The sequence below is a fragment of the Eriocheir sinensis genome, chromosome 6 (genome assembly GCF_024679095.1).
Source record: "Eriocheir sinensis breed Jianghai 21 chromosome 6, ASM2467909v1, whole genome shotgun sequence".
Lineage (NCBI taxonomy): Eukaryota > Metazoa > Arthropoda > Malacostraca > Decapoda > Varunidae > Eriocheir > Eriocheir sinensis.
The window spans coordinates 4,721,086-4,746,171 of NC_066514.1; the positions used below are offsets into that span (position 1 = coordinate 4,721,086).

General features: G+C 43.5%; 3 protein-coding genes across 54 annotated transcripts in view; 1 reads left to right on the forward strand and 2 right to left on the reverse strand.

The window, feature by feature from the left end:
- Window positions 1-23,670, forward strand: part of LOC126989024 (uncharacterized) — a 114,846-nt gene extending 91,176 nt beyond the window's left edge. For all 4 annotated transcript variants that reach the window (XM_050847598.1, XM_050847558.1, XM_050847566.1 and 1 more), the window contains one exon: window positions 23,341-23,670. In XM_050847598.1, the coding sequence (XP_050703555.1) occupies window positions 23,341-23,670 (330 nt within the window). The remainder of the gene's footprint in view (window positions 1-23,340) is intronic.
- The window catches only part of LOC126989091 (uncharacterized), a 149,870-nt gene that overhangs the window by 114,950 nt on the left and 9,834 nt on the right, over window positions 1-25,086 (reverse strand). For 9 of the 47 annotated variants that reach the window (XM_050847694.1, XM_050847767.1, XM_050847674.1 and 6 more), the window contains exon 4: window positions 6,735-6,788. The exons of 37 other annotated variants lie outside the window; for them this stretch is intronic. In XM_050847694.1, coding sequence (XP_050703651.1) covers window positions 6,735-6,788 — 54 coding nt within the window. Of the gene's footprint in view, window positions 1-6,734; window positions 6,789-23,756; window positions 23,905-25,086 lie in introns of those variants that run through there. One more of the 47 variants, XM_050847905.1, reaches the window with a different exon arrangement.
- LOC126989075 (zinc finger protein 257-like) overlaps window positions 1-25,086 on the reverse strand; it is a 73,666-nt gene that overhangs the window by 31,892 nt on the left and 16,688 nt on the right. The window contains exons 2-3 of one of the 3 annotated variants that reach the window (XM_050847657.1): window positions 20,924-21,822; window positions 5,929-6,330 (exon numbers count right to left, since the gene is read on the reverse strand). The gene's annotated coding sequence lies outside the window, so the exon portion shown is untranslated. Of the gene's footprint in view, window positions 1-5,928; window positions 6,331-20,923; window positions 21,823-25,086 lie in introns of those variants that run through there. The other 2 variants (XM_050847653.1, XM_050847665.1) reach the window with 2 other exon arrangements.

Here is a 25,086-nt window from a genome sequence, read left to right on the forward strand (position 1 = left end):
TATCCAGCACACCGCCAACACATGGGAAACACTCCACTATCCACCACAGAGGCAGAGAAAGACCTGGGACTATAATGTTACCAGGCTACCAGTGAAGGCGCAATCCGTGCTAATCGCAGCAGACAGGTTAAAGTTAGCACCAAATTAAGCTTAAGACAACCCACATGCTGTCCTGAACACCACCCGTCAACCCAGACTCTAGATGAAACCGTCCAAGTGAATCAAGAACGAGCTCCGGGAGCAACGTGAGTGAACAAAAGCTGGCGGCACTATAAAATACTTGCCTGCGCCATGACGGGAGGGGCCCGACTACCATCCAGCAGGCCCCTCAAGAAAGCCTAGCCTATATGGGCCAGCATGAAAAAAAATAAATAAATAAAAAAAAAAACCACAGCCTGACAACAATTACTGGTCCAGTACTGTAGGGCCCGGCAACTTAATAGGGGATATGTTGCTGGTTTACAGGTTTATCTTATCCTGCCCATAACCCGGCAGCAGCGACGGGCCAAATTTGTGGCTTTACCGTGTAGCAGCGACGGGCCAAATTTGTGCCCTGATATAAACCCCCCAAAATAGATGATACATAATCTGATCACAAATGTTTTGATATATATAATGAAATGGTTTGTGTGAGGGGTGATTTTTTCTCATTTTTCTCCCATAGAGAGACCATTAACCCCTTGACTAAGGATTTCCTGCAGTCAGAACTCACTAAGCTACAGGAATGGAACAAAAAGTGTCTGCTACAATTCAATGAGGAGAAATGTATATGGCAAATTTCACTGGTAACTAGATAGCGCCGCATTATTGATCCCAGTTTTTTGGCCATAACTCAAAAAATGCTACACACAGAGGGCTAAATTTTGGATACTATATAGTTCATATGTATATCTACCTACTGTCAAAACTTGAGGAAAATTGAACCAGTACTTTTTGAGATATGGGAGTCCAAAAACTTTTGCGCCGAGTTCGTGCCTATTCACTAAGTCAAGATAGGGCTATTTGGGCTTAAGATAACATGGCATGGCAGAGCACAGGCTTGGTGGTGTCTCCCAACTTATCAAAATACTTGCATATTAATAATTTTTTGCTTCCTTATTATTGTTCCCTGTTTTTTGGCCATAACTCAAAAAATACTGCACACAGACGGCTAAAATTTGGATACTATATAGTTCACATGTATGTCTACCTACTGTCAAAACTTGAGGAAGATTGAACCAGTCCTTTTTGAGATATGGGAGTCCAAACTTTTTTGCACTGAGTTCATGCGCCGAGTTCGTTACTATTCACTAAGTCAAAATAGGGCTATTTGGGCAAGATAACGTGGCATGGCAGAGCACAGGCTTGGTGGTGTCTCCCAACTTAACAAAATTATTGCATGTTAATGATTCTTCCTTACTTATTATTGAGCCCCATTTTTCGGCCATAACTCAAAAAATGATGCACACAAACGGCTAAATTTTGGATACTATATAGTTCATATGTATGTCTACCTACTGTCAAAACCTGAATAAGATTGAACCAGTACTTTTTAAGATATGGGAGTTCAATTTTTTTGCGTCGAGTTCGTCACTATTCACTAAGTCAAGATAGGGCTATTTGTGCAAGATAACATGGCATGGCAGAGCACAGGCTTGGTGGTGTCTCCCAACTTATCAAAATACTTGCATATTAAAAAAATTTTGCTTCCTTATTATTGTTCCCTGTTTTTTGCCCATAACTCAAAAAATACTGCACACAGACAGCTAAATTTTGGATACTTTATAGTTCACATGTATGTCTACCTACTGTCAAAACTTGAGGAAGATTGAACCAGTACTTTTTGAGATATGGGAGTCCAAATTTTTTTGCACTACTGAGTTCGTGCGCCGAGTTTGTTACTATTCACTAAGTCAAGATAGGGCTATTTGGGCAAGATAACGCGGCATGGCAGAGCACAGGCTTGGTGGTGTCTCCCAGATTAACAAAATAATTGCATATTAATAATTTTTTGCTTACTTATTATTGATCCTCATTTTTCAGCCATAACTAAAAAAATAATGCACACAGACGGCTAAATTTTGGATACTATATAGTTCATATGTATGTCTACCTACTGTGAAAACCTGAAGAAGATTGAACCAGTACTTTTTGAGATATGGGAGTCCAAATTTTTTTGCGCCGAGTTCGTTACTATTCACTAAGTCAAGATAGGGCTATTTGGGCAAGATAACGCGACATGGCAGAGCACAAGCTTGGTGGTGTCTCCCAACTTACCAAAATACTTGCATATTAATAATTTTTCGCTTACTTATTATTGATCCCAGTTTTTTGGCTATAACTCAAAAAATGCTGCACACAGAGGGCTAAATTTTGGATACTAAATAGTTCATATGTATGTCTACCTACTGTCAAAACCTGAGGAAGATTGAACCAGTACTTTTTGAGATATGGGAGTCCAAACAAATTTGCGCCGAGTCCGTGCCTATTCATAAACCAACCAATATAAATGATACATAATCTGATCACAAATGCTTTGATATACATTTTGAAATGGTTTGTGTGAGAGGTGATTTTTTTCTAATTTTTCTCGTTTGGGGGGACCATTAAGAAACATGATCCCCGCTGCTACCGGGTTAAACTAACATGCACACAGGGAAATAAGTAGCACCCACCCACACGGGGAACACAAACTCCACCATTCCACACCTTAATTAAGCCCTAACCAAACTAGTGAGTGTTATCCATTGTTACCCCTGAGAAAAGGAAAGTTTGGTTTAGTCGGCGCAACATCTGTGGTCATATGCCGGAGAGAGACAGAAGGGGAAGGAATTATAGGAGCTCCCAGGAATTATAGGAGATCCCAGGAATTAGTCAGATCCCAGGAGACGGGACACAACCCCCGATCAATACCTGGTACCCATTCACTGCTGGGTGGACAGGGGCGTAGGGTATCGGAAAGGCCGCCCAAATTTGTCCACTCCGCCCGGGAATCGAACCCGGGCTCTCTCGGTTGTGAGCTGAGTGTGCTAACCACTGCACCACGAAGCCAGGCTCTCTCGGTTGTGAGCTGAGTGTGCTAACCACTGCACCACGAAGCCAGGCTCTCTCGGTTGTGAGCTGAGTGTGCTAACCACTGCACCACGAAGCCAGGCTCTCTCGGTTGTGAGCTGAGTGTGCTAACCACTGCACCACGAAGCCAGGCTCTCTCGGTTGTGAGCTGAGTGTGCTAACCACTGCACCACGAAGCCCCCTTACCTATGAGGAAGACACACACAGCACCCTTTTGGCCTCACCTTCCTTCCTCTCCCCACACAAGTAATCCCACAGCGCCTCTTCAAAAAGTGTTCACGGCTGCATGTGTTAATAACTCTACCTCTTTGGCTCTCCCGTCACGTCCCAGGCAGCCGGGGAACACCCTCTCCTTGGCTTGATTAATTGATCGTGTGTTTCCAAAGAACAGAGAAGAGAAAATCAAATCTCGGGGCCTGATCTTGGTCTTGATCTTGATGTCACAGGAGGCTCGAGGTTTCTCCCAGCCAGGCGTCACACATCTGGCACACTTTGCTGCGGGACTCAGACCATCTAGAGTTGCCCTCCTCTAGTGTAAAGAAAGTATCCACGTCTAAGTTATCGCAATCTGAAAACATTTTATACAGCTCTATCATACCGTTTACCGTTGATGAGCTTTCAGGCCCAGTCCGCCAGCGCTCCACAGGGCCGCTAACATTATAACAGTAATATTAGCACCTCAACTTGTCCTCAATCCTCATATTTGTTAAGTCGTAGGATTTAGTGAACAAGTGAGTCTTCAGCGCTTTCTTCAACACTGCCAGACTGTCACTGTTCTTAACGTCCCCGGGTGACTCATTATAGAGCCGCGGGGCACTCTTCTCAAATGCTCTCAAACCCAGTTCCAGGTTGACCCTGGGCTCATAGAGTCTATACTGTTCTGTACTGTGTTGAAATGCCACAATTTTCTCTTTACTACACTCCCACACGGCCTCTGCGTGTAACGAAACACACGAGAAATTAATCCAGACAAGGAAAGCTTTTGCCGGCGCCGGGGATCGATCCCGCGACCAGCGTAACGAGAAAGCCACTCCTTTACCAGTCGGCCAAAGAGGTACCCACTGGCTAAGTGGGTTAGGATTTATTCATGTTAGGCCCTGCCTCCACAACCTTATTCCGATAGTATTCCCTTTTCCGTTTTATCACAAGCCGATTTTCTTGGTTTCTCGCCTCCTGTATGCTCTTCTTGCCTCATCTGTTTTTTGCCTACGCCACAGTCTTTCTTTTTTCTTCTTCTCTCTTTTTGCCCTTACTATTTCCGCATTAAACCAAGGTGCATGATCTCTCTCCACTATCTCCTTTTCAATCACACGAATCTCACGAATCTTGGCGACGTCGTAGTCATTTAGCCATGTTTCAGTTACCGCTAAAATGTCAAGATCCTTTTCTTTGATGAGATCACGGATATCTAGAGTTTTCTTTCCCACAGACTGAACATTTAGCAGACCACGTTTAATCTTTGTATCTGAGGAATTAGTAGCCATGATGTGTTATGTTACGAATTCTCTCAATTTCAGTCTGAAAAACTACACAACACTGGTTATTCGCCGAGTGATTAACTTCAGACTTCTTGTACCTCAGTCACACAATTTATACATTTGCTCTAAGTTCCGGGGCAGTCTTTCGCTTTATGCTCTCCTGCACATTTATAACATACTGGGTTCTCACCATTGGCCTTGGCAGTGCATTTGGACTCAATATGACCAAATCTCTGACAATGATAACATATTATTGCATGGTATCTGTCTCTCACAGTATACACCACCCATTCAAGTTTTGTTCTATCATGGTGCTTGTAGATTAGCTCTCTAACCATTGGATCACATTTCAGGATATAATGTGCTGTGCCACCGGCAGCAGGCTTACTAAAAATTTTCTCAATTTTCTCCTCAACTTGTGGAATCGAGTGTAGGAACTTATTTCTTTTAAGCAGTGTCTCAATTATCTTATCCCCAGTCTCTTCCTTGTGCACATTACAAATCATGATCTTTGGCCTCAGTTTTCCCACACTTTTAGTACTGACTTTCTCCACAGATTGCAATTTTTGGGCTGCCTCATTCCTCATCATCAAAGTTCATTATAATATTACCTCCAATAGTGAATCTTGAATCAGTAATCTGAATGCCATGTAATGCTTCAGAAACTTCACTTTTCAACTCTGTAGCCTTTTTATCTTGTTCAGAGGCCTTGACAACAAGTAAATTCTTCTTAACTTTCCTCTTACGTTTGGTGACCTCAGCCCAAGTTGCATCTGCTGACTCCACCATGTTCAGCCCGTTGCAAAACGTCCGCCACATCCTGCGCCACCTCCCCAGCTCCTCCTTCACGCTGACCGCTTGTGACTCAACTTCTTGTTTCACTTCTGATATTTCCTTAGATAATTCCAGCTTGAATTCTTCCATTTTTCCCACAATTTTGGTAGCTAGAGATGCTTTATGAAGACATGGGTCGCAAATCCAATTTACATTAGATATATTTTCCGACTTAATTCCAGACAGATGAGCACACTTCACATGACACCACTTAGGGCACAGACAGCACCCTATCCACTTATTGCCTGTGGGATCCGCACAAACGTAACAGAGCTCCACCGAGTTCTTGGCTCGGCCAGCCATGTCGATTCAGCGTTTTCGCGAGCAAGGCGCAGCACCTCCGACCAGCGGCGACTCACTACTCACTCATATCCCCCCTTAGACATCTCCTCTCAAATGAAAACATATTTAGCCTCTTGTTCACTTTTTTTTCCTATGTACTCACCCTACAAATTAGATCCCTGTCCTAAGCAATGTAAAGTAAATGAATATATATTTTTTGCTTAAATTTGTTTAATATTGTTTATAGAGCTTTTTATCATGGGGAAATAATGAAAGCACCGCCCTGATTTTCTTTCTCTATTCTTTTATGCACATCCTTAGCCCCCCAGTGATCAGAGGCCCTGCGCAATGATTGTAGTGAGCACCTAGGAAGGGCTGGCCTTGATTAACCCAGTAGCAGCGACAGGCCAAATTTGTGGCTTTACCGTGTAGCAGCGACGGGCCAAATTTGTGGCTTTACCGTGTAGCAGCGATGGGCCAAGTTTGTGGCTTTACCGTGTAGCAGCGATGGGCCAAATTTGTGGCTTTACCGTGTAGCAGCGACGGGCCAAATTTGTGCCATGATATAAACCCCCAAAATAGATGATACATAAACTGATCACAAATGCTTTGATATATATTATGAAATCATTTGTGTGAAGTGATTTTTTCTCATTTTTCTCACTTGTAGAGGGACAATTAACACCTTGACTATGGATTTCCTGCAGTCAGAACTCATATAAATAAATGTAGTAGACAAGGCAAATGTGGAGTGAGCCAGCCCGGCCCACGCACTTCAAGTCTAGTTAACCTCTTGACTGCGATTTCCTACAAGAAGACTTCACCAAGCTACAGGAATGGATAAATAAGTGGCTCCTATAATTCAATGAAGAAAAATGTAAAGTCCTGCACCTTGGGAGGGGATATCCAGCATACCAATACCACATGGGAAACACTCCATTATCCACCACAGAGGCAGAGAAAGACATGAGAATATATGTTACCAGTGAAGGCCAAATTCGTTCCAATCGCAGCAGACAGGTTAAGAAATCTGTGGATAGTCAGCCATTGCTGCACAACAGAGTATATAAGAACTACTTCTCAACTCACCCAGTGATGAGACGGGAGCGCCAGGCGGCTTGAACACGAGAGGCAATGTTGGACCTTCCACCCATCCCACATACGGCTATCCTGAAACAAATTCAAATCTTTCAACACTGGAACAACACTACAGTGTAACCAAAATGTCAAGTCTGTCTGGGCATAAGCTCCAGGTCCTTTCACTCCCTCTGCTCTGCCACACAGTCCAACACCTATCTCTTCCTCTCATATGTAAGGTAAAGGTAACATATGAGAGGAAGAGACAAAGGTGTAACAGCTGTGTGGCAAAAGAGGGGAAAAATGGACCCCTCCGCTTCAAACGGACTCGACAATTTGGTTTCACAATAGGAAGTAATGAAGTCTTATAATCTTCACAAACACTAAGCACAATATGAAGGCATAAACATCAAGGAACAGGATAATATATCTTAGAAATATGAAATGATAATCATATATGAGAAAATCAACGATCATTTTCTTGCCCTGACACGTGTAATGCGTACTTTTCATTGTAATAAAAGATATATACATATCTATGTACCTAATAACAGATGTCTTTTTATTAACCCGGTAGCAGCGGGGATCATGTTTCTTAATGGTCCCTCTAAGCAAGAAAAATGAGAAAAAATCATCACTCACACAAACCATTTCATAATATATATCAAAGCATTTGTGATCAGAATATGCATCATCTATTTTTTGGGGTTTATTTCATGGCACAAATTTATCCCATCGCTGATACACGGTAAAGCCACAAATTTGGCCGGTCACTGCTACATGGTAAAGCCACAAATTTGGCCCGTCGCTGCTACATGGTAAAGCCACAAATTTGGCCTGTCACTGCTACACAGTAAAGCCACAAATTTGGCCGGTCGCTGCTACATGGTAAAGCCACAAATCTGCCCAGTCGCTGCTGCCAGGTTAACATTGCATCAGGAAACATTGGTTTAACTCCGGAGTATAGCAAAATGTAGTAAAATATGTGTACTGTGTTTTATAACCCGTACGGAATTGTAACCAATATGAATATACCTCAATGATATTACACAAATATTAAGATACAAGGATAAACTTTTATGGTGCTATGAGAATGAGCCTGTAAGGTGCTGTTAAAAACTATTAGTATATAAAAAATAAGTGCGTATATATAAAAATGAATAATATATCACATCTCCATCTCTCTTTCAGCGAGTAGCTAGTATTCCTAAATGCAAAATAATAGTTTAGCATTCCTAAATGCATAATAGCCTACTAGTTTCCTAAATGCAGAATAATAGCTTAGTATTCCTAAATGCAAAATAATAGTTTAGTATTCCTAAATGCATAATAGCCTACTAGTTTCCTAAATGCAGAATAATAGCTTAGTATTCCTAAATGCAAAATAATAGTTTAGTATTCCTAAATGCATAATAGCCTACTAGTTTCCTAAATGCAGAATAATAGCTTAGTATTCCTAAATGCAAAATAATAGTTTAGTATTCCTAAATGCATAATAGCCTACTAGTTTCCTAAATGCAGAATAATAGCTTAGTCTTCCTAAATGTAAAATAATAGTTTAGAATTTGTATTTGTCTTGACTACTTCATTGCCTTATTAGCAAGTTATCACAGATTGTAAAACTCTTCCCACTTATAATTTATTACAGAAGTTGTAGATACGGTATAACATGCAGAAAACCTTACACCATATGAATAAAATCCAATATTCCTCAAAACAACTCACTTCATTCCAAGATCACAACCCCCGGGTTAAGAACCGCTGAATTAGAAGCAAGAAACAATAAAGCAATATCAGCGACAGCAAGGGAGTGTAGCGCGGGGTACTACTTACTTGAAGCACTGGGTGTTCGCTACTAACTGACTATGCACGAGTGTTGCCGCCTATCCAGCGAGCTGCTGCGGCAAAGCCCTCCGACACAAGTCAAGGATACGGAGTCTATGTCAAAACCTATAACTACGACACATTTTTTTCCTATTAAGCTCAAAGAAAGGATCCAGGATAGCAATGCACGTGAGCCAGACCTTTAGAGAAAACCACCAGTTATCAAAACTTAATGGAGGAACAAAATTATTTACTGTAGGTATTGAAAAGTACTGATGAACAGTAATCATGTATATTTGAGGTGGTCACAACTCATTTTCTTATGTGCTTAGCTCATTATTATTTTTTTGACATTTTTTCACCTTATGAAAATGCCCGAAAATTAATACATAATAAATAAATAGAAAACTAATAAATTTACCCCCTTGGCTGCGGATTTCTAACAAGAAGACATCACCAAGCTACAGGAATGGATCAAAAAGTGGCTGCTACAATTCAATGAAGAAAAATGTAAAGTCCTGCACCTTGGGAGGGGATATCCAGCACACCGATACCACATGGGAAACACTCCACTATCCACCAGAGAGGCAGAGAAAGACCTGGGACTATAATGTTACCAGAGGCTACCAGTGAAGGCGAAATAAGTGCCAATCGCAGCGGACGGGTTAAAGCTAGCACCAAATTAAGCTTAAGGATTACCCACATGCTGTCCTGAAGACCATCCATCAACCCAGACTCTAGAAGAAACCGTCCAAGTGAATCAAGAACGAGCTCCGGGGAGCAACATGAGCCAACAAAAGCTGGCGGCACTATAAAACACTTGCCTACGCCATGACAGGAGGGGCCCGACTACCATCCAGCAGGCCCCTCAAGAAAGCCTAGCCTATATGGGCCGGCATGAAAAAAAAAAAAAAAAAAAAAAAAAAAGCATGATAGGAACCAAAGGTACTCTACAGTATTCTCAAAACACAGCCTGACAACAATCACTGGTCCAGCACTGTTGGACCCGGCAACTTAATAGGGGATATGTTGCTGGTTTACAGGTTTACCTTATCCTGCCCATAACCCGGTAGCAGCGACGGGCCAAATTTGCGGCTTTACCGTGTAGCAGCGACGGGCCAAATTTGTGGCTTTACCGTGTAGCAGCGACGGGCCAAATTTGTGCCCTGATATAAACCCCCAAAATAGATGATACATAATCTGATCACAAATGTTTTGATATATATAATGAAATGGTTTGTGTTACCACCACAGTACTCTAGGATGTGCAGTGCTATTGTAGTGTAAATTTTACTTGGTATCTCCTAAGTTGAATCTAGATCCTGTCTCCCCCTCCCCACTTGTTGTGGGGCGTCTGTCAGGGGGTAACCACCCACTAAAATGTCTGTCATTACCACCACAGTACTCTAGGATGTGCAGTGCTATTGTAGTGTAAATTTTACTTGGTATCTCCTAAGTTGGATCTAGATCCAATTAACCCCCCTTTTCAGTGTGTCTGTCAGGGGGTACCCACCTTCCAATATGTCTGTCACTGGTCATTCTATAATCAGGAGAGTCCACAGATATATTATATATTAGTTTCATCTGGTATCTCATATACTGGATCTAGACCCAACATCTAACAACCAATTAGTGGTGCTTGTTAAGTAAGCCACCCATATATTTTCGGCAGACGGTCAGTTTCACAGTTCACAAGTCTAATCCTAAATACCAGTAGGGGTTACAGTTGGTATCTCGTTCGTTGCATCTCAATGGTCCGGGCTGCCGCTCTAAGAACTCAAAGAACAACAAGAAAGAACACTCCAAGAACTCAAAGAACAACAAGAAAGAGCACAGCAACAACAAGAAGGAACACTTCAAGAACTCAAAGAACAACAAGAAAGAGCACAGCAACAACAAGAAGGAACACTTCAAGAACTCAAAGAACAACAAGAAAGAGCACAGCAACAACAAGAAGGAACACACAACAAGAAACAGCAACAACAAGAAGGAACACTCCAAGAACTCAAAGAACAGCTAGAAGATCGCTTCACAGGATTACAGCTACAGCTAAAAGTAGTACAAGATGGAAGTGAATCAGTGCGAAGAGAAATGACTGATGTGACCACGAACTTGGGACAACGCCTGATAGAAGTGGAGAAAGAACACACAAATCTTCAACAAGAGATGGAGGTGGTACGGGAGACGACACACAAAGAAATATTAGAAGTGCAGGGAAAGGTGAACCGTACAGAACAGGCAGTTTGTGATGTAAGTGACAGAGTGAAGGCCCTCGAAGACTGCTTGGCTGGAAACAGACAGCCAGTGCCTGCAAGGGCTAGTTGTACCCAAGATGCTTCTTCTACGCAAGTCCGGGGTAGTTTGAGCCCTGTTTCGCCTGAGTTTATCCCCGCAAGAAGTTCCGCCAGCCCCATGGGTCTGCTGGGTTTGCCTGTTAGAAAGAAGCCTCAGGAGTTTGATGGCAAGGTCTCCTGGGAGGCCTACCGCGCTCAGTTTGAGCTGTTGGCAGCCCGGAACGGATGGGATGACCAAGAGTGCGCGGTACAGCTGGCCACTAGCCTGAAAGGGGCGGCGCTGGAGGTCCTTGCTCAGCTCGATAATGCAACAAAGGGCAGCTACAGCGGGCTGGCACAGGCGCTGGAGCAACGATATGGGACCAAACACCAGAACGAGCTCTTCAGGGTTAGGTTCAGAACCCGCAACAGGAGGCGCGGCGAGTCTCTTCAGGAACTCGCTCAGGACCTTGAGAGCATGGCACACAAGGCATACCCAGGTGCCACCCCTGACCTGCTGACGGTTTTGCTGCGTGATCAATTCATCGATGCCCTGGACAGCCCTCAGCTGAAGATACAAGTGAACCAAGCTAAGCCAACATCAATGCAGGAAGCTCTGGCACGTGCCATGGAGTTTGAGTCCTTTGTTAGGTCTAGCTTGTCGAGCTTCAGGGACGACTCGACTTCTGGCTTTAGGGCACGAAAGGGCGCTGTCAGCGACACAGACAGGTTCCAAGGAACGTGCTGGTACTGCGAGAAGGTTGGGCACAAGGAGAACGAATGCTATAAGAGGAAGAAGGAATATGAAGGTGGCGCTAAGAAGAAGCCCAGGGAAGGAGTGTTATGCCGGACGTGTTACTTGGGTTCCGTGTCGCCGTCAGGAGACTCCGTGGGAGGGAGATATGTAAACACTTTGCACAGCTTCTGTAGTTTAATATTCTTCCTTAGTAGTACACTTCACTCTGACTCTTCACTGACCACTAGCTTACTATGACTGGGCCTCTCTCGCCCTCTTCTCCTAATATATCCAGAACAGTAGAGTCTAGAATGTTACAGTATATTTTAGATCACACAAGAACATGTAGCAAAAATATATGCGAGTTGGCAACACTTCCCGCCTGGCGCCTGGCCCGCGCCCATGGGAGCGGACGCCGCGCTTTTCCCCGCCTTTGCTCGTTTCTCCGGGAGCCTTCTAGAGGCCTGTGGTCGCCGGGGGAAGCTTCCAGCACAACAATAGTAATTTAGCACGTGAAAGAATTATTAATATAATGCATTTTCGTATACGTTTTACCTTGGGGAGGGGCCAGGGGGGCAAGCCTCTTTAATTATTGAGTTAGGTGGCTTGGATTTTCTAAGTCCAGTGTTATTGTTTCACAACCGCCTCTATACACAGACTGAGCCTCATACCTGCCTTGCAGTGCACCCTACAAACTAGTTCCTAAGTCAGTAATATCCAAAATGCGCATGGATTATAACGATTTCGGACAAAAAAACGGTCTTTTAAGAGTTTTACGTTATTTTTTTCTCTATATTAAAGCAACTAATGCCGCAGCTATTTGTATTTTCTAATACATTCGTAAAATGTTACTACGCGAGGGTATCAGCGGCGGCACCTAACGGCGGGTTCCTGAAGTCAGTTGTTTTCAAGCCGCCATAATGGATGGAAGGCCCGACACTCACTCCCTCAAAATATCAGTCTACTTTACCTTTCGGTAAGTGTTAACTGAGTATTTAACCTCTTTATTGGTGTGCATGTAGGTTGACAAAAGGACCGATTACTATCCCAGTACCGGGTCCAACAAAGACACGGGCGTGTCATGTGTCACATGGTGTGACAAGCACGTGTCAGAAAACAAACGGATATTGTTCAATGCGCGATACTTATAGTGGAGTTTGAGTAAAATGGAGGCCAGGGTCATACGTAGCAGTCGGTAGGTCACTCCCGCGTCAGTTAACAGCAGGAGCGTCAGTTCGATCTGGATGACAGCTGTCACAAATCTGTTTTATTTTGTACCTTAAACTACTCGGTAAAAATTATCTAGCATCAACTTACAAGGAGTGGACGGGTTAACCGTCAGTATTGTACCATATGTAATTATGAAACATGACATTTCCCAAGAGTTGCTCGACTACGATTGGGGTGGTGGGGTGGGGGTTCAACTACGCTGACCATCCAATTACACGCCCTTCACTCGTCAACAGACCCGCTGCGGCGGCTGCTACATTATATAGGAATAGATTACAAGAGTATACGTAAGGGAATTTCCTTTCTTTAGAGACTAGGGATTTTTCCCGATTTTGGGGATTTTTGTAGGGACATTTTGAAAGCCCATTTTTCAGTGATTTGGCCGTCCACCACCAAAACCACTGTTCCCTACAGGGATTAATCGAGCTAACGACCACCAAAACCACAGCTCCCTAAAGGGATTAATCGAGCTAACGCCGCCGCCGCAAAATAGCTCGCATTCATTACCTACCGTATGAAGCATCACTAGGTCTTCATATATTTTCTTTTCTACAAACGTTTGGTTAGCGACGGTACACTTGGTTAGCAACGGTACGCTTGGTTAGAGTTGGTATGCTTGGTTAGCGATGGTACGCTTGGTTAGCGATGGTACGCTTGGTTAGCGATGGTATGCTTGGTTAGCGACTAGCCCACGCATGTGAGACCAGGTCCACCACGCGTGGTTATTTTTTTTTTTAGAACACGCAGCCCAACGGCTGCCATGCTGAGGGCCGGGTATAGCCCGGGCCTGTTCAGCCCGAGTCCCGGATGACCTTGAGTCATGGCTCAGGGCTGTTTTGGGGTGGTTAGCGATTAGCCCACGCATGTGAGTATACGGTAGGGATTTTCCTTACTTTCGAGACTAGGGAATTTTTCCTGATTTAGGGATTTTTCTAGGGAAATTTTGGAAGGCCATTTTTCAGTGATATGGGCTCCCCCCCCCAATACCCCGGTTCCCCACAGTTTCCCAGGCTTGTCTTGGGGGATTGGGGGGGCTGGGGTGGTGGAGGGGATGGAGTGGTGATTCTTAAGATTTACCTTATTATTTTTTGTAAATTTTTTCACCTAATGAAAATGCCCAAAAATAAATACATAATAAATAAATAGAAAACTAATGAATTTAACTCCTTGGCTGCAGATTTCTAACAAGAAGACATCACCAAGCTACAGGAATGGATCAAAAACTGGCTTGGGAGGGGATATCCAGCACACCAATAACACGTGGGAAAAACTCCACTATCCAACACAGAGGCAGAGAAAGACCTGGGACTATAATGTTACCAGGCTACCAGTGAAGGCGAAATCAGTGCCAATCGCAGCGGATGGGTTAAAGCTAGCACCAAATCAAGCTTAAGACTACCCACATGCTGTCCTGAAGACCACCCGTCAACCCAGACTATAGAAGAAACCATCCAAGTGAATCAAGAACGAGCTCCGGGAGCAACATGAGCCAACAAAACCTGGCGGCACTATAAAACACTTGCCTGCGCCATGACAGGAGGGGCCCGACTACCATCCAGCAGGCCCCTCAAGAAAGCCTAGCCTATATGGCCGGCATAAAAAAAAAAAAAAAAAACAAAAAAAAAGATAGGAACCAAATGTACTCTACAGTATTCTCAAAACACAGCCTGACAACAATCACTGGTCCAGTACTGTTGGGCCCGGAAACTTAATAGGGGATATGTTGCTGGTTTACAGGTTTACCTTATCCTGCCCATAACCCGGTAGCAGCGACGGGCCAAATTTGTGGCTTTACCGTGCAGCAGCGACGGGCCAAATTTGTGGCTTTACCGTGTAGCAGCGATGGGCCAAATTTGAGGCTTTACCATGAAGCAGTGATGGGCCAAATTTATGGCTTTACCGTGTAGCAGCGACGGGCCAAATTTGAGGCTTTACCATGAAGCAGTGATGGGCCAAATTTGTGGCTTTACCGTGTAGCAGCAACAGGCCAAATTTGTGCCCTGATATAAACCCCCAAAAATAGATGATACATAATCTGATCACAAATGCTTTGATATATATTATGAAATGGTTTGTGTGACTGATGATTTTTTCTCAGTTTTCTCGCTTGGAGGGACCATTAAGAAACATCATCCTCGCTGCTGTTCGGTTAACACATCATATAACATATATCCTTAACATATCCTATAACCCTTAACATATCCTATACATCGAGTAGCAGGCTTTTTTATTGTTTCCTTTTTTTGTGCCCTTGTGCTGTATCCTTTGCTGTAAAAAATAAAAAAATAAAAAAATAAAAAAATAAAAATCATCAAATAGGAAAGGAGAGAAAGAGTGATGAATGAAAAATAAAGGAAGAAAGAGGGAAGGAAATAAAGAAAGAAAGCAAAACAATGAGAAAGAAAACCAACCACTTCTACTACTATAACCGTTACTACTACTACAGACATGGCAAATTTCACTGGTAACTAGATAGCGCCGCATTATTGATCCCAGTTTTTCGGCCATAACTCAAAAAATGCTGCACACAGAGGGCTAAATTTTGGATACTACATAGTTCATATGTATGTCTACCTACTGTCAAAACTTGAGGAAAATTGAACCAGTCCTTTTTGAGATATGGGAGTCCAAACTTTTTTGCACTGAGTTCGTGCGCCGAGTTCGTTACTATTCACTAAGTCAAAATAGGGCTATTTGGGCAAGATAACGTGGCATGGCAGAGCACAGGCTTGGTGGTGTCTCCCAACTTAACAAAATTATTGAATATTAATAATTTTTCGCTTACTTATTATTGAGCCCCATTTTTCGGCCATAAATAAAAAAAAGATGCACACAGACGGCTTAATTTAGTAAATATAGTAAATATAGTTCATATGTATGTCTACCTACTGTCAAAACCTGAAGAAGATTGAACCAGTACTTTTTGAGATATGGCAGTCCAAAAGTTTTTGCGCCGAGTTCCTTACTATTCACTAAGTTAAGATAGGGCTATTTGGGCTTAAGATAACAAGGCAAGGCAGAGGACAGGCTTGGTGGTGTCTCCCAACTTATCAAAATACTTGCATATTAATAATTCTTCGCTTACTTATTATTGATCCCCGTTTTTTGGCCATAACTCAAAAAATGCTACACACAGAGGGCTAAATTTTGGATACTATATAGTTCATATGTATGTCTACCTACTGTCAAAACCTGAGGAAGATTGAACCAGTACTTTTTGAGATATGGGAGTCCAAACAAATTTGCGCCGAGTTCATGCCTATTCATAAACCACCCAATATAAATGATACATAATCTGATCACAAATGCTTTGATATACATTTTGAAATGGTTTGTGTGAGAGGTGATTTTTTCTAATTTTTCTCGTTTGGGGGGACCATTAAGAAACATGATCCCCGCTGCTACCGGGTTAAACTAACACGCACACAGGGAAATAAGTAGGTAGCACCCACCCACACGGGGTAACACAAACTCCACCATTCCACACCTTAATTAAGCCCTAACCAAACTAGTGAGTGTTATCCATTGTTACCCCTGAGAAAAGGAAAGTTTGGTTTAGTCGGCGCAACATCTGTGGTCATATGCCGGAGAGAGACAGAAGGGGAAGGAATTATAGGATCCCAGGAATTATAGGAGCTCCCAGGAATTATAGTCAGATCCCAGGAGACGGGACACAACCCTCGATCAATACCTGGTACCCATTCACTGCTGGGTGGACAGGGGCGTAGGGTATCGGAAAGGCCGCCCAAATTTGTCCACTCCGCCCGGGAATCGAACCCGGGCTCTCTCGGTTGTGAGCTGAGTGTGCTAACCACTGCACCACGAAGCCAGGCTCTCTCGGTTGTGAGCTGAGTGTGCTAACCACTGCACCACGAAGCCAGGCTCTCTCGGTTGTGAGCTGAGTGTGCTAACCACTGCACCACGAAGCCAGGCTCTCTCGGTTGTGAGCTGAGTGTGCTAACCACTGCACCACGAAGCCAGGCTCTCTCGGTTGTGAGCTGAGTGTGCTAACCACTGCACCACGAAGCCAGGCTCTCTCGGTTGTGAGCTGAGTGTGCTAACCACTGCACCACGAAGCCAGGCTCTCTCGGCTGTGAGCTGAGTGTGCTAACCACTGCACCACGAAGCCAGGCTCTCTCGGTTGTGAGCTGAGTGTGCTAACCACTGCACCACGAAGCCAGGCTCTCTCGGTTGTGAGCAGAGAGTGCTAACCACTGCACCACGAAGCCAGGCTCTCTCGGTTGTGAGCTGAGTGTGCTAACCACTGCACCACGAAGCCCCTTACCTATGAGGAAGACACACACAGCACCCTTTTGGCCTCACCTTCCTTCCTCTCCCCACACAAGTAATCCCACAGCGCCTCTTCAAAAAGTGTTCACGGCTGCATGTGTTAATAACTCTACCTCTTTGGCTCTCCCGTCACGTCCCAGGCAGCCGGGGAACACCCTCTCCTTGGCTTGATTAATTGATCGTGTGTTTCCAAAGAACAGAGAAGAGAAAATCAAATCTCGGGGCCTGATCTTGGTCTTGATCTTGATGTCACAGGAGGCTCGAGGTTTCTCCCAGCCAGGCGTCACACATCTGGCACACTTTGCTGCGGGACTCAGACCATCTAGAGTTGCCCTCCTCTAGTGTAAAGAAAGTATCCACGTCTAAGTTATCGCAATCTGAAAACATTTTATACAGCTCTATCATACCGTTTACCGTTGATGAGCTTTCAGGCCCCGGTCCGCCAGCGCTCCACAGGGCCGCTAACATTATAACAGTAATATTAGCACCTCAACTTGTCCTCAATCCTCATATTTGTTAAGTCGTAGGATTTAGTGAACAAGTGAGTCTTCAGCGCTTTCTTCAACACTGCCAGACTGTCACTGTTCTTAACGTCCCCGGGTGACTCATTATAGAGCCGCGGGGCACTCTTCTCAAATGCTCTCAAACCCAGTTCCAGGTTGACCCTGGGCTCATAGAGTCTATACTGTTCTGTACTGTGTTGAAATGCCACAATTTTCTCTTTACTACACTCCCACACGGCCTCTGCGTGTAACGAAACACACGAGAAATTAATCCAGACAAGGAAAGCTTTTGCCGGCGCCGGGGATCGAACCCGCGACCAGCGTAACGGGAAAGCCACTCCTTTACCAGTCGGCCAAAGAGGTACCCACTGGCTAAGTGGGTTAGGATTTATTCATGTTAGGCCCTGCCTCCACAACCTTATTCCGATAGTATTCCCTTTTCCGTTTTATCACAAGCCGATTTTCTTGCTTTCTCGCCTCCTGTATGCTCTTCTTGCCTCATCTGTTTTTTGCCTACGCCACAGTCTTTCTTTTTTCTTCTTCTCTCTTTTTGCCCTCAGTATTTCCGCATTAAACCAAGGTGCATGATCTCTCTCCACTATCTCCTTTTCAATCAGAGGACAGAGGCTGTTATACTCATCTTTAGCTAAACCATTACATAGCTTAACCAGGCAGGTAGCACAATTTACACGTAACACCGAGCCATGTTCACAGATTTCACGACAGTTAATAGTAATTTCCTGTATTACAGAGTTAATCAATATTTATGGTTGAAAATTCTTTCGCAATCTGAACGTGATCTTTTTTCTCTGCACTGCTTCCCTCACGTATGAAATTTCAAAGGTTACCAATTTATGCACCGGGGATATACAACATATTTCATCAACACACACCCCTTGCACTAGATCACCGTCTATATCGCTGAAAACCAAGTCTAGCACATGACCCCCTAAAGAAGTCATCTCATTCACTTTATTAATCAGGTTGAGACTGTCCATCATCTCAATGAAGGCCATGGCAGAAGAATTTTCAGGATCATCAATCCATAGATTAAAGTCACCACAGATGAACACATTTGCACTCACCATATCCACAGACTCCAAAAATGTGCGAAAATCATCAATAAAGACCTCTGCTCTTGTATCCGGAGGTCGATACACCACAATAAAGGTGCATTTCCTTCTATCAATTTCACAGATGACTTGCACTAATTCAAAGGTATCCCACCTTTCTGATGCTTTTCTCCGAATCTTCTTAAAAGAATTCGAAAGAAAGATCCCAACACCACCACCCCTTCTTGTCTCCCTCGGAACATGTAGAAAGGTACGAGTTACTGCATGGCGTCATCTCACGAATCTTGGCGACGTCGTAGTCATTTAGCCATGTTTCAGTTACCGCTAAAATGTCAAGATCCTTTTCTTTGATGAGATCACGGATATCTAGAGTTTTGTTTCCCACAGACTGAACATTTAGCAGACCACATTTAATCTTTGTATCTGAGGAATTAGTAGCCATGATGTGTTATGTTACGAATTCTCTCAATTTCAGTCTGAAAAACTACACAACACTGGTTATTCGCCGAGTGATTAACTTCAGACTTCTTGTACCTCACACAATTTATACATTTGCTCGAAGTTCCGGGGCAGTCTTTCGCTTTATGCTCTCCTGCACATTTATAACATACTGGGTTCTCACCATTGGCCTTGGCAGTGCATTTGGACTCAATATGACCAAATCTCTGACAATGATAACATATTATTGCATGGTATCTGTCTCTCACAGTATACACCACCCATTCAAGTTTTGTTCTATCATGGTGCTTGTAGATTAGCTCTCTAACCATTGGATCACATTTCAGGATATAATGTGCTGTGCCACCAGCAGCAGGCTTACTAAAAAAATTCTCAATTTTCTCCTCAACTTGTGGAATCGAGTGTAGGAACTCATTTCTTTTAAGCAGTGTCTCAATTATCTTATCCCCAGTCTCCTCCTTGTGCACATTACAAATCATGATCTTTGGCCTCAGTTTTCCCACACTTTTAGTACTGACTTTCTCCACAGATTGCAATTTTTGGGCTGCCTCATTCCTCATCATCAAAGTTCATTATAATATTACCTCCAATAGTGAATCTTGAATCAGTAATCTGAATGCCATGTAATGCTTCAGAAACTTCACTTTTCAACTCTGTAGCCTTTTTATCTTGTTCAGAGGCCTTGACAACAAGTAAATTCTTCTTAACTTTCCTCTTACGTTTGGTGACCTCAGCCCAAGTTGCATCTGCTGACTCCACATGTTCAGCCCGTTGCAAAACGTCCGCCACATCCTGCGCCACCTCCCCCAGCTCCTCCTTCACGCTGACCGCTTGTGACTCAACTTCTTGTTTCACTTCTGATATTTCCTTAGATAATTCCAGCTTGAATTCTTCCATTTTTCCCACAATTTTGGTAGCTAGAGATGCTTTATGAAGACATGGGTCGCAAATCCAATTTACTTTAGATATATTTTCCGACTTAATTCCAGACAGATGAGCACACTTCACATGACACCACTTAGGGCACAGACAGCACCCTATCCACTTATTGCCTGTGGGATCCGCACAAACGTAACAGAGCTCCACCGAGTTCTTGGCTCGGCCAGCCATGTCGATTCAGCGTTTTCGCGAGCAAGGCGCAGCACCTCCGACCCGCGCGGCGACTCACTACTCACTCATATCCCCCCTTAGACATCTCCTCTCAAATGAAAACATATTTAGCCTCTTGTTCACTTTTTTTTTCCTATGTACTCACCCTACAAATTAGATCCCTGTCCTAAGCAATGTAAAGTAAATGAATATATATTTTTTGCTTAAATTTGTTTAATATTGTTTACAGAGCTTTTTATCATGGGGGAATAATGAAAGCACCGCCCTGATTTTCTTTCTCTATTCTTTTATGCACATCCTTAGGCCCCCCAGTGATCAGAGGCCCTGCGCAATGATTGTAGTGAGCACCTAGGAAGGGCTGGCCTTGATTAACCCAGTAGCAGCGACAGGCCAAATTTGTGGCTTTACCGTGTAGCAGCGACGGGCCAAATTTGTGGCTTTACCGTGTAGCAGCGACGGGCCAAATTTGTGGCTTTACCGTGTAGCAGCGATGGGCCAAATTTGTGGCTTTACCGTGTAGCAGCGATGGGCCAAATTTGTGGCTTTACCGTGTAGCAGCGACGGGCCAAATTTGTGCCATGATATAAACCCCAAAAATAGATGATACATAAACTGATCACAAATGCTTTGATATATATTATGAAATCATTTGTGTGAGGGGTGATTTTTTCTCATTTTTCTCACTTAGAGGGACAATTAACACCTTGACTACGGATTTCCTGCAGTCAGAACTCACTAAGCTACAGGAATGGAACAAAAAGTGTCTGCTACAATTCAATGAAGAGAAATGTAAAGTCCTGCACCTTGGAAGGGTATCCAGCACACCAATACCACATGGGAAACACTCCACTATCCACCACAGAGGCAGAGAAAGACATGGAGTATAGTTACCAGGCTACATGCAGTGAAAGCCAAATCCGTGCCAATCGCAGTGGACGGGTTAAGAAACATGATCCCCGCTGCTACCACCGGGTTAAACCAATACACAGGTGCAGGAGAGTGACAGGTGTAAATGGGAAGATGACTTGGCAAATGATACCACACAGTGTACTGAAGCATAACTACTTTTATTTCCTAAATCAGCTATATATGAATTTAGCTTGTTTATAGTGTACAGTTTCATATTCATAAACCTTGTATTATAAAAGGTTTGGTTAGATGATGAGGTAAGTGAGGTTAGGTAATTTGAGTTAATATCTGTTGAACTCTTACTTATCTAACCTAATCTAACCTTACCTTATCTAGCCTAATCTAACCTAGTCTTACCTAACCTAATCTAACCTTTGTTGCTTTTCAAGGGAGTTGGGTATTTATCTGTGGAAATACTAATATTTTTTGTACATGAAGCTGTGACTGTAACAATGGAATGCTTCCCAGCAGCTGTGTATTTCTGCCACTTCATAGAGAAATAACTAGAACTTTGTCAACATAATAAAATTCCGTACAGGTGAAAAATGTTAGCATCCAGAAGAAATGATGCAAACCTCTACTAAATATTTAATGAAGGCTTAACTTAGGGGAATAAACCCTGGAACAAAGGGGTAGAAACCTTAAAACTCTCTCATCTTCTTAACCCCTTGACTGCGGATTTCCTTGTCAGACCTCACCAAGCTACAGGAATGGAACAAAAAGTGGCTGCTACAATTCAATGAAGAAAAATTTTAAAGTCCTGCAGCTTGGGAGGGGATATCCAGCACACCAATACCACATGGGAAACACTCCACTATCCACCACAGAAGCAGAGAAGGACATGGGAGTATATGTTATCACGTTACCAGTAAAAGCCAAATCCGTGCCAATCGCAGCGGACGGGTTATGAGGGAGAGAAAGTGAAGGAGTTACAAATGTATAGTTCCTTGATACATGAAACTCATACACTAAGAGGCAAAAAAAGGATCCATCCATCACATCTCATTAACATAACTCTAGTCCTGATATTTCAACATATTTGTCATTTGTCACAGACCACTTTGCCTACAGGCACTACATAGACAGGTATATTTACTGACATACAAGGGGTGCAAGTTACCTCATTGATCACATTTACTGACATACAAGGGGTGTAGGTTATCTCATCACATTTACTGACATATGAGGGGGGCAGGCTATCTCATTAACACATGGAACAGCTTGTGGGAAGAGGTGGTGGAGGCGTACAGTGCCCAACAAATGATGGAAAGACAAAGGAATGTAGATATGGAGACGGGACTATTACAGCTTAGCCTGGGTCCGGTAGACGATAAACAGGTCAATACAAATAAGTAAATACACACACACACACACACACACACACACACACACACACACACACAACCTGCCTTGATTCCCCATCTGGGCTATATTTTCTGTCCTTCATGCTAGTCAATGCTGCCCTGCACTGCCTACTCTCTCCCACATAAAGCAGCACAACACAACACCTCAGAGGTGAATCTTCACATGTCTGGTAATCTCACATCTGGTCATGAAACGCTTTCCACAAGCATCACATTTGAACCCTTTGTGACCAGTGTGTCTTATGCTATGTTTCTTCAGGTATGACTTTAAACAGAATCTTTTCCCACAAACTTCACATTCATGATTTCTCTCACCAGTGTGTGTAATGATGTGTACGTTGAGGTTACCCTTCCGATTAAATCTTTTCCCACAGACTTCACATTCATGATTTCTTTCACCAGTGTGTGTAAGGATGTGTGTGTTGAGGTCACACTTCCGATTAAATCTTTTCCCACAAACTTCACATTCATGATTTCTCTCACCAGTGTGTGTAACGATGTGTGTGTTGAGGGTACCCTTCAGATTAAATCTTTTCCCACAAACTTCACATTCATGATTTCTCTCACCAGTGTGTGTAAGGATGTGTGTGTTGAGGTGACTCTTCCGATTAAATCTTTTCCCACAAACTTCACATTCATGATTTCCCTCACCAGTGTGTGTAACGATGTGCGTGTTGAGGTGACCCTTCCGATTAAATCTTTTCCCACAAACTTCACATTCATGATTTCTTTCACCAGTGTGTGTAAGGATGTGTGTGTTGAGGTGACCCTTCCGATTAAATCTTTTCCCACAGACTTCACATTCATGATTTCTTTCACCAGTGTGTGTAAGGATGTGTCTGTTGAGGTGACTCTTCCGATTAAATCTTTTCCCACAAACTTCACATTCATGATTTCTCTCACCAGTGTGTGTAAGGATGTGTGCATTGAGGTTACTCTTCCGATTAAATCTTTTCTCACAAACTTCACATTCATGATTTTTTTCAGCAGTGTGTGTAAGAATGTGTGTCTTGAGTTTACCCTTCTTGCTGAAACTTTCCCCACAAACTGCACAATCATGATTTCTTTCAGCAGAATGAGTGAGTGTCTTAGTCAAAGTCACCCTTCCCAGGGAGGCTTTTCTCACACTCCTGGCTCTCATGGTTTCCTGAACCAGTGTGTGCAAGGCTGTGTCTGATGAACTTCCTCTCCCCTATCAAATTGTCCTACAGTCCTGACACTCAACCTTTCCCTTCCTTTATGGCTGGAGAAGGCAGCAGCACGGTGGTGGTGGTCCTTCTGATCAGGCCTTGGTCCTCACACCAGTGACAGTCTGCTCCGCTGCTCCTGGCCACTCAGGCTGCAGACCAGCCTTGAGGGCGAGGGGGCAGCAAGTCTTCCTCAACGCTACACTCATGGCCAGTAGTCCTTCCTGGTGTGTGGGAGATGTGTTAGGTCACATGTTCCATCAAGGTACAGGCAAGCCCCCTTAACAAACAATTATATCGCTGAGAAGCTGTTCACTAAGCAAAGTTTTGTTGTGCCAACTCATTATAACGTAGGTTAATTGGAGTGTGCTTACAGAACCCCAACTTTTCCCCTTTCACTCATACTGACCACTTATTTGCACAGTAAGAAGCCGTAGCTACTTGTGCACTTCCTGACTCCTCAGCGACACACCTGCACACCACGGTACTGGACTGAACACTGGTGGCTGGGTTGACGTGCATGATCACTGTGTGTGCGAATCACCTCATATGTGGCCAACATCACCCGTAGTACTGCAGGACACTGGCCTTTACCAACACCCTCCACCACTCACTATTAGGTGTTAATGTACTCAAATTTAAGTGGTATTCATTAACCTGTACAGCCTGTATTTTTTGGGGGGGTTTATATCATGTGAAAAATTTGGCCCGTCGCTGGTACACGGTAAAGCCACAAATTTGGCCCGTCGCTGGTACTGGGTTAAGCACGGGAAAAACACAAACGTACCTCACGCACCAAGGGCAGAATGCTAACTAAAATGTCACGGCCGTACAGCACCTTATGTCTAACAGATTTTCTTCCACGACACAAATTAACCCCCCATGCCAGGATTGCAGACAACAGTAGTAATCTAGGGTTAAATATCTCTTTACCACGAGTTCTACTGACTAGATTCCGTCCGGTACTTGCCAGATTAAACATTAGTCTTCGTGGAAACTATTGGAAAAATGGTTCTAGCTATACGTGCGGCAGGAGAGTAGAAAAAATGCAAGAATGGTGTAAGCTTAGCTGCGAGTATTTAGCTTGTAATACCTGGATGGTAGAGTGTTTCTCACCAATGCACCTGAAAAATGTTACCATAAACACTTGGGATCAATGTCTTGTAGAATATAGGACAGTGCATCATGATTTATCACGTGAGAGATTTTTGAGTGTGTGAGTCCTCATCGCTTCAACAGGCTCTGACCAAGTTCTAGTTAACCCGTTGACTGCGAACTTCCTACAAGCAGACATCACCAAGCTACAGGAATGGAGCAAAAAGTGGCTGCTACAATTAGATGAAGCAAAATGTAAAAGTCATGCACCTTGGGAGGGGATATTCAGCATATCAAAACACATGGGAGAC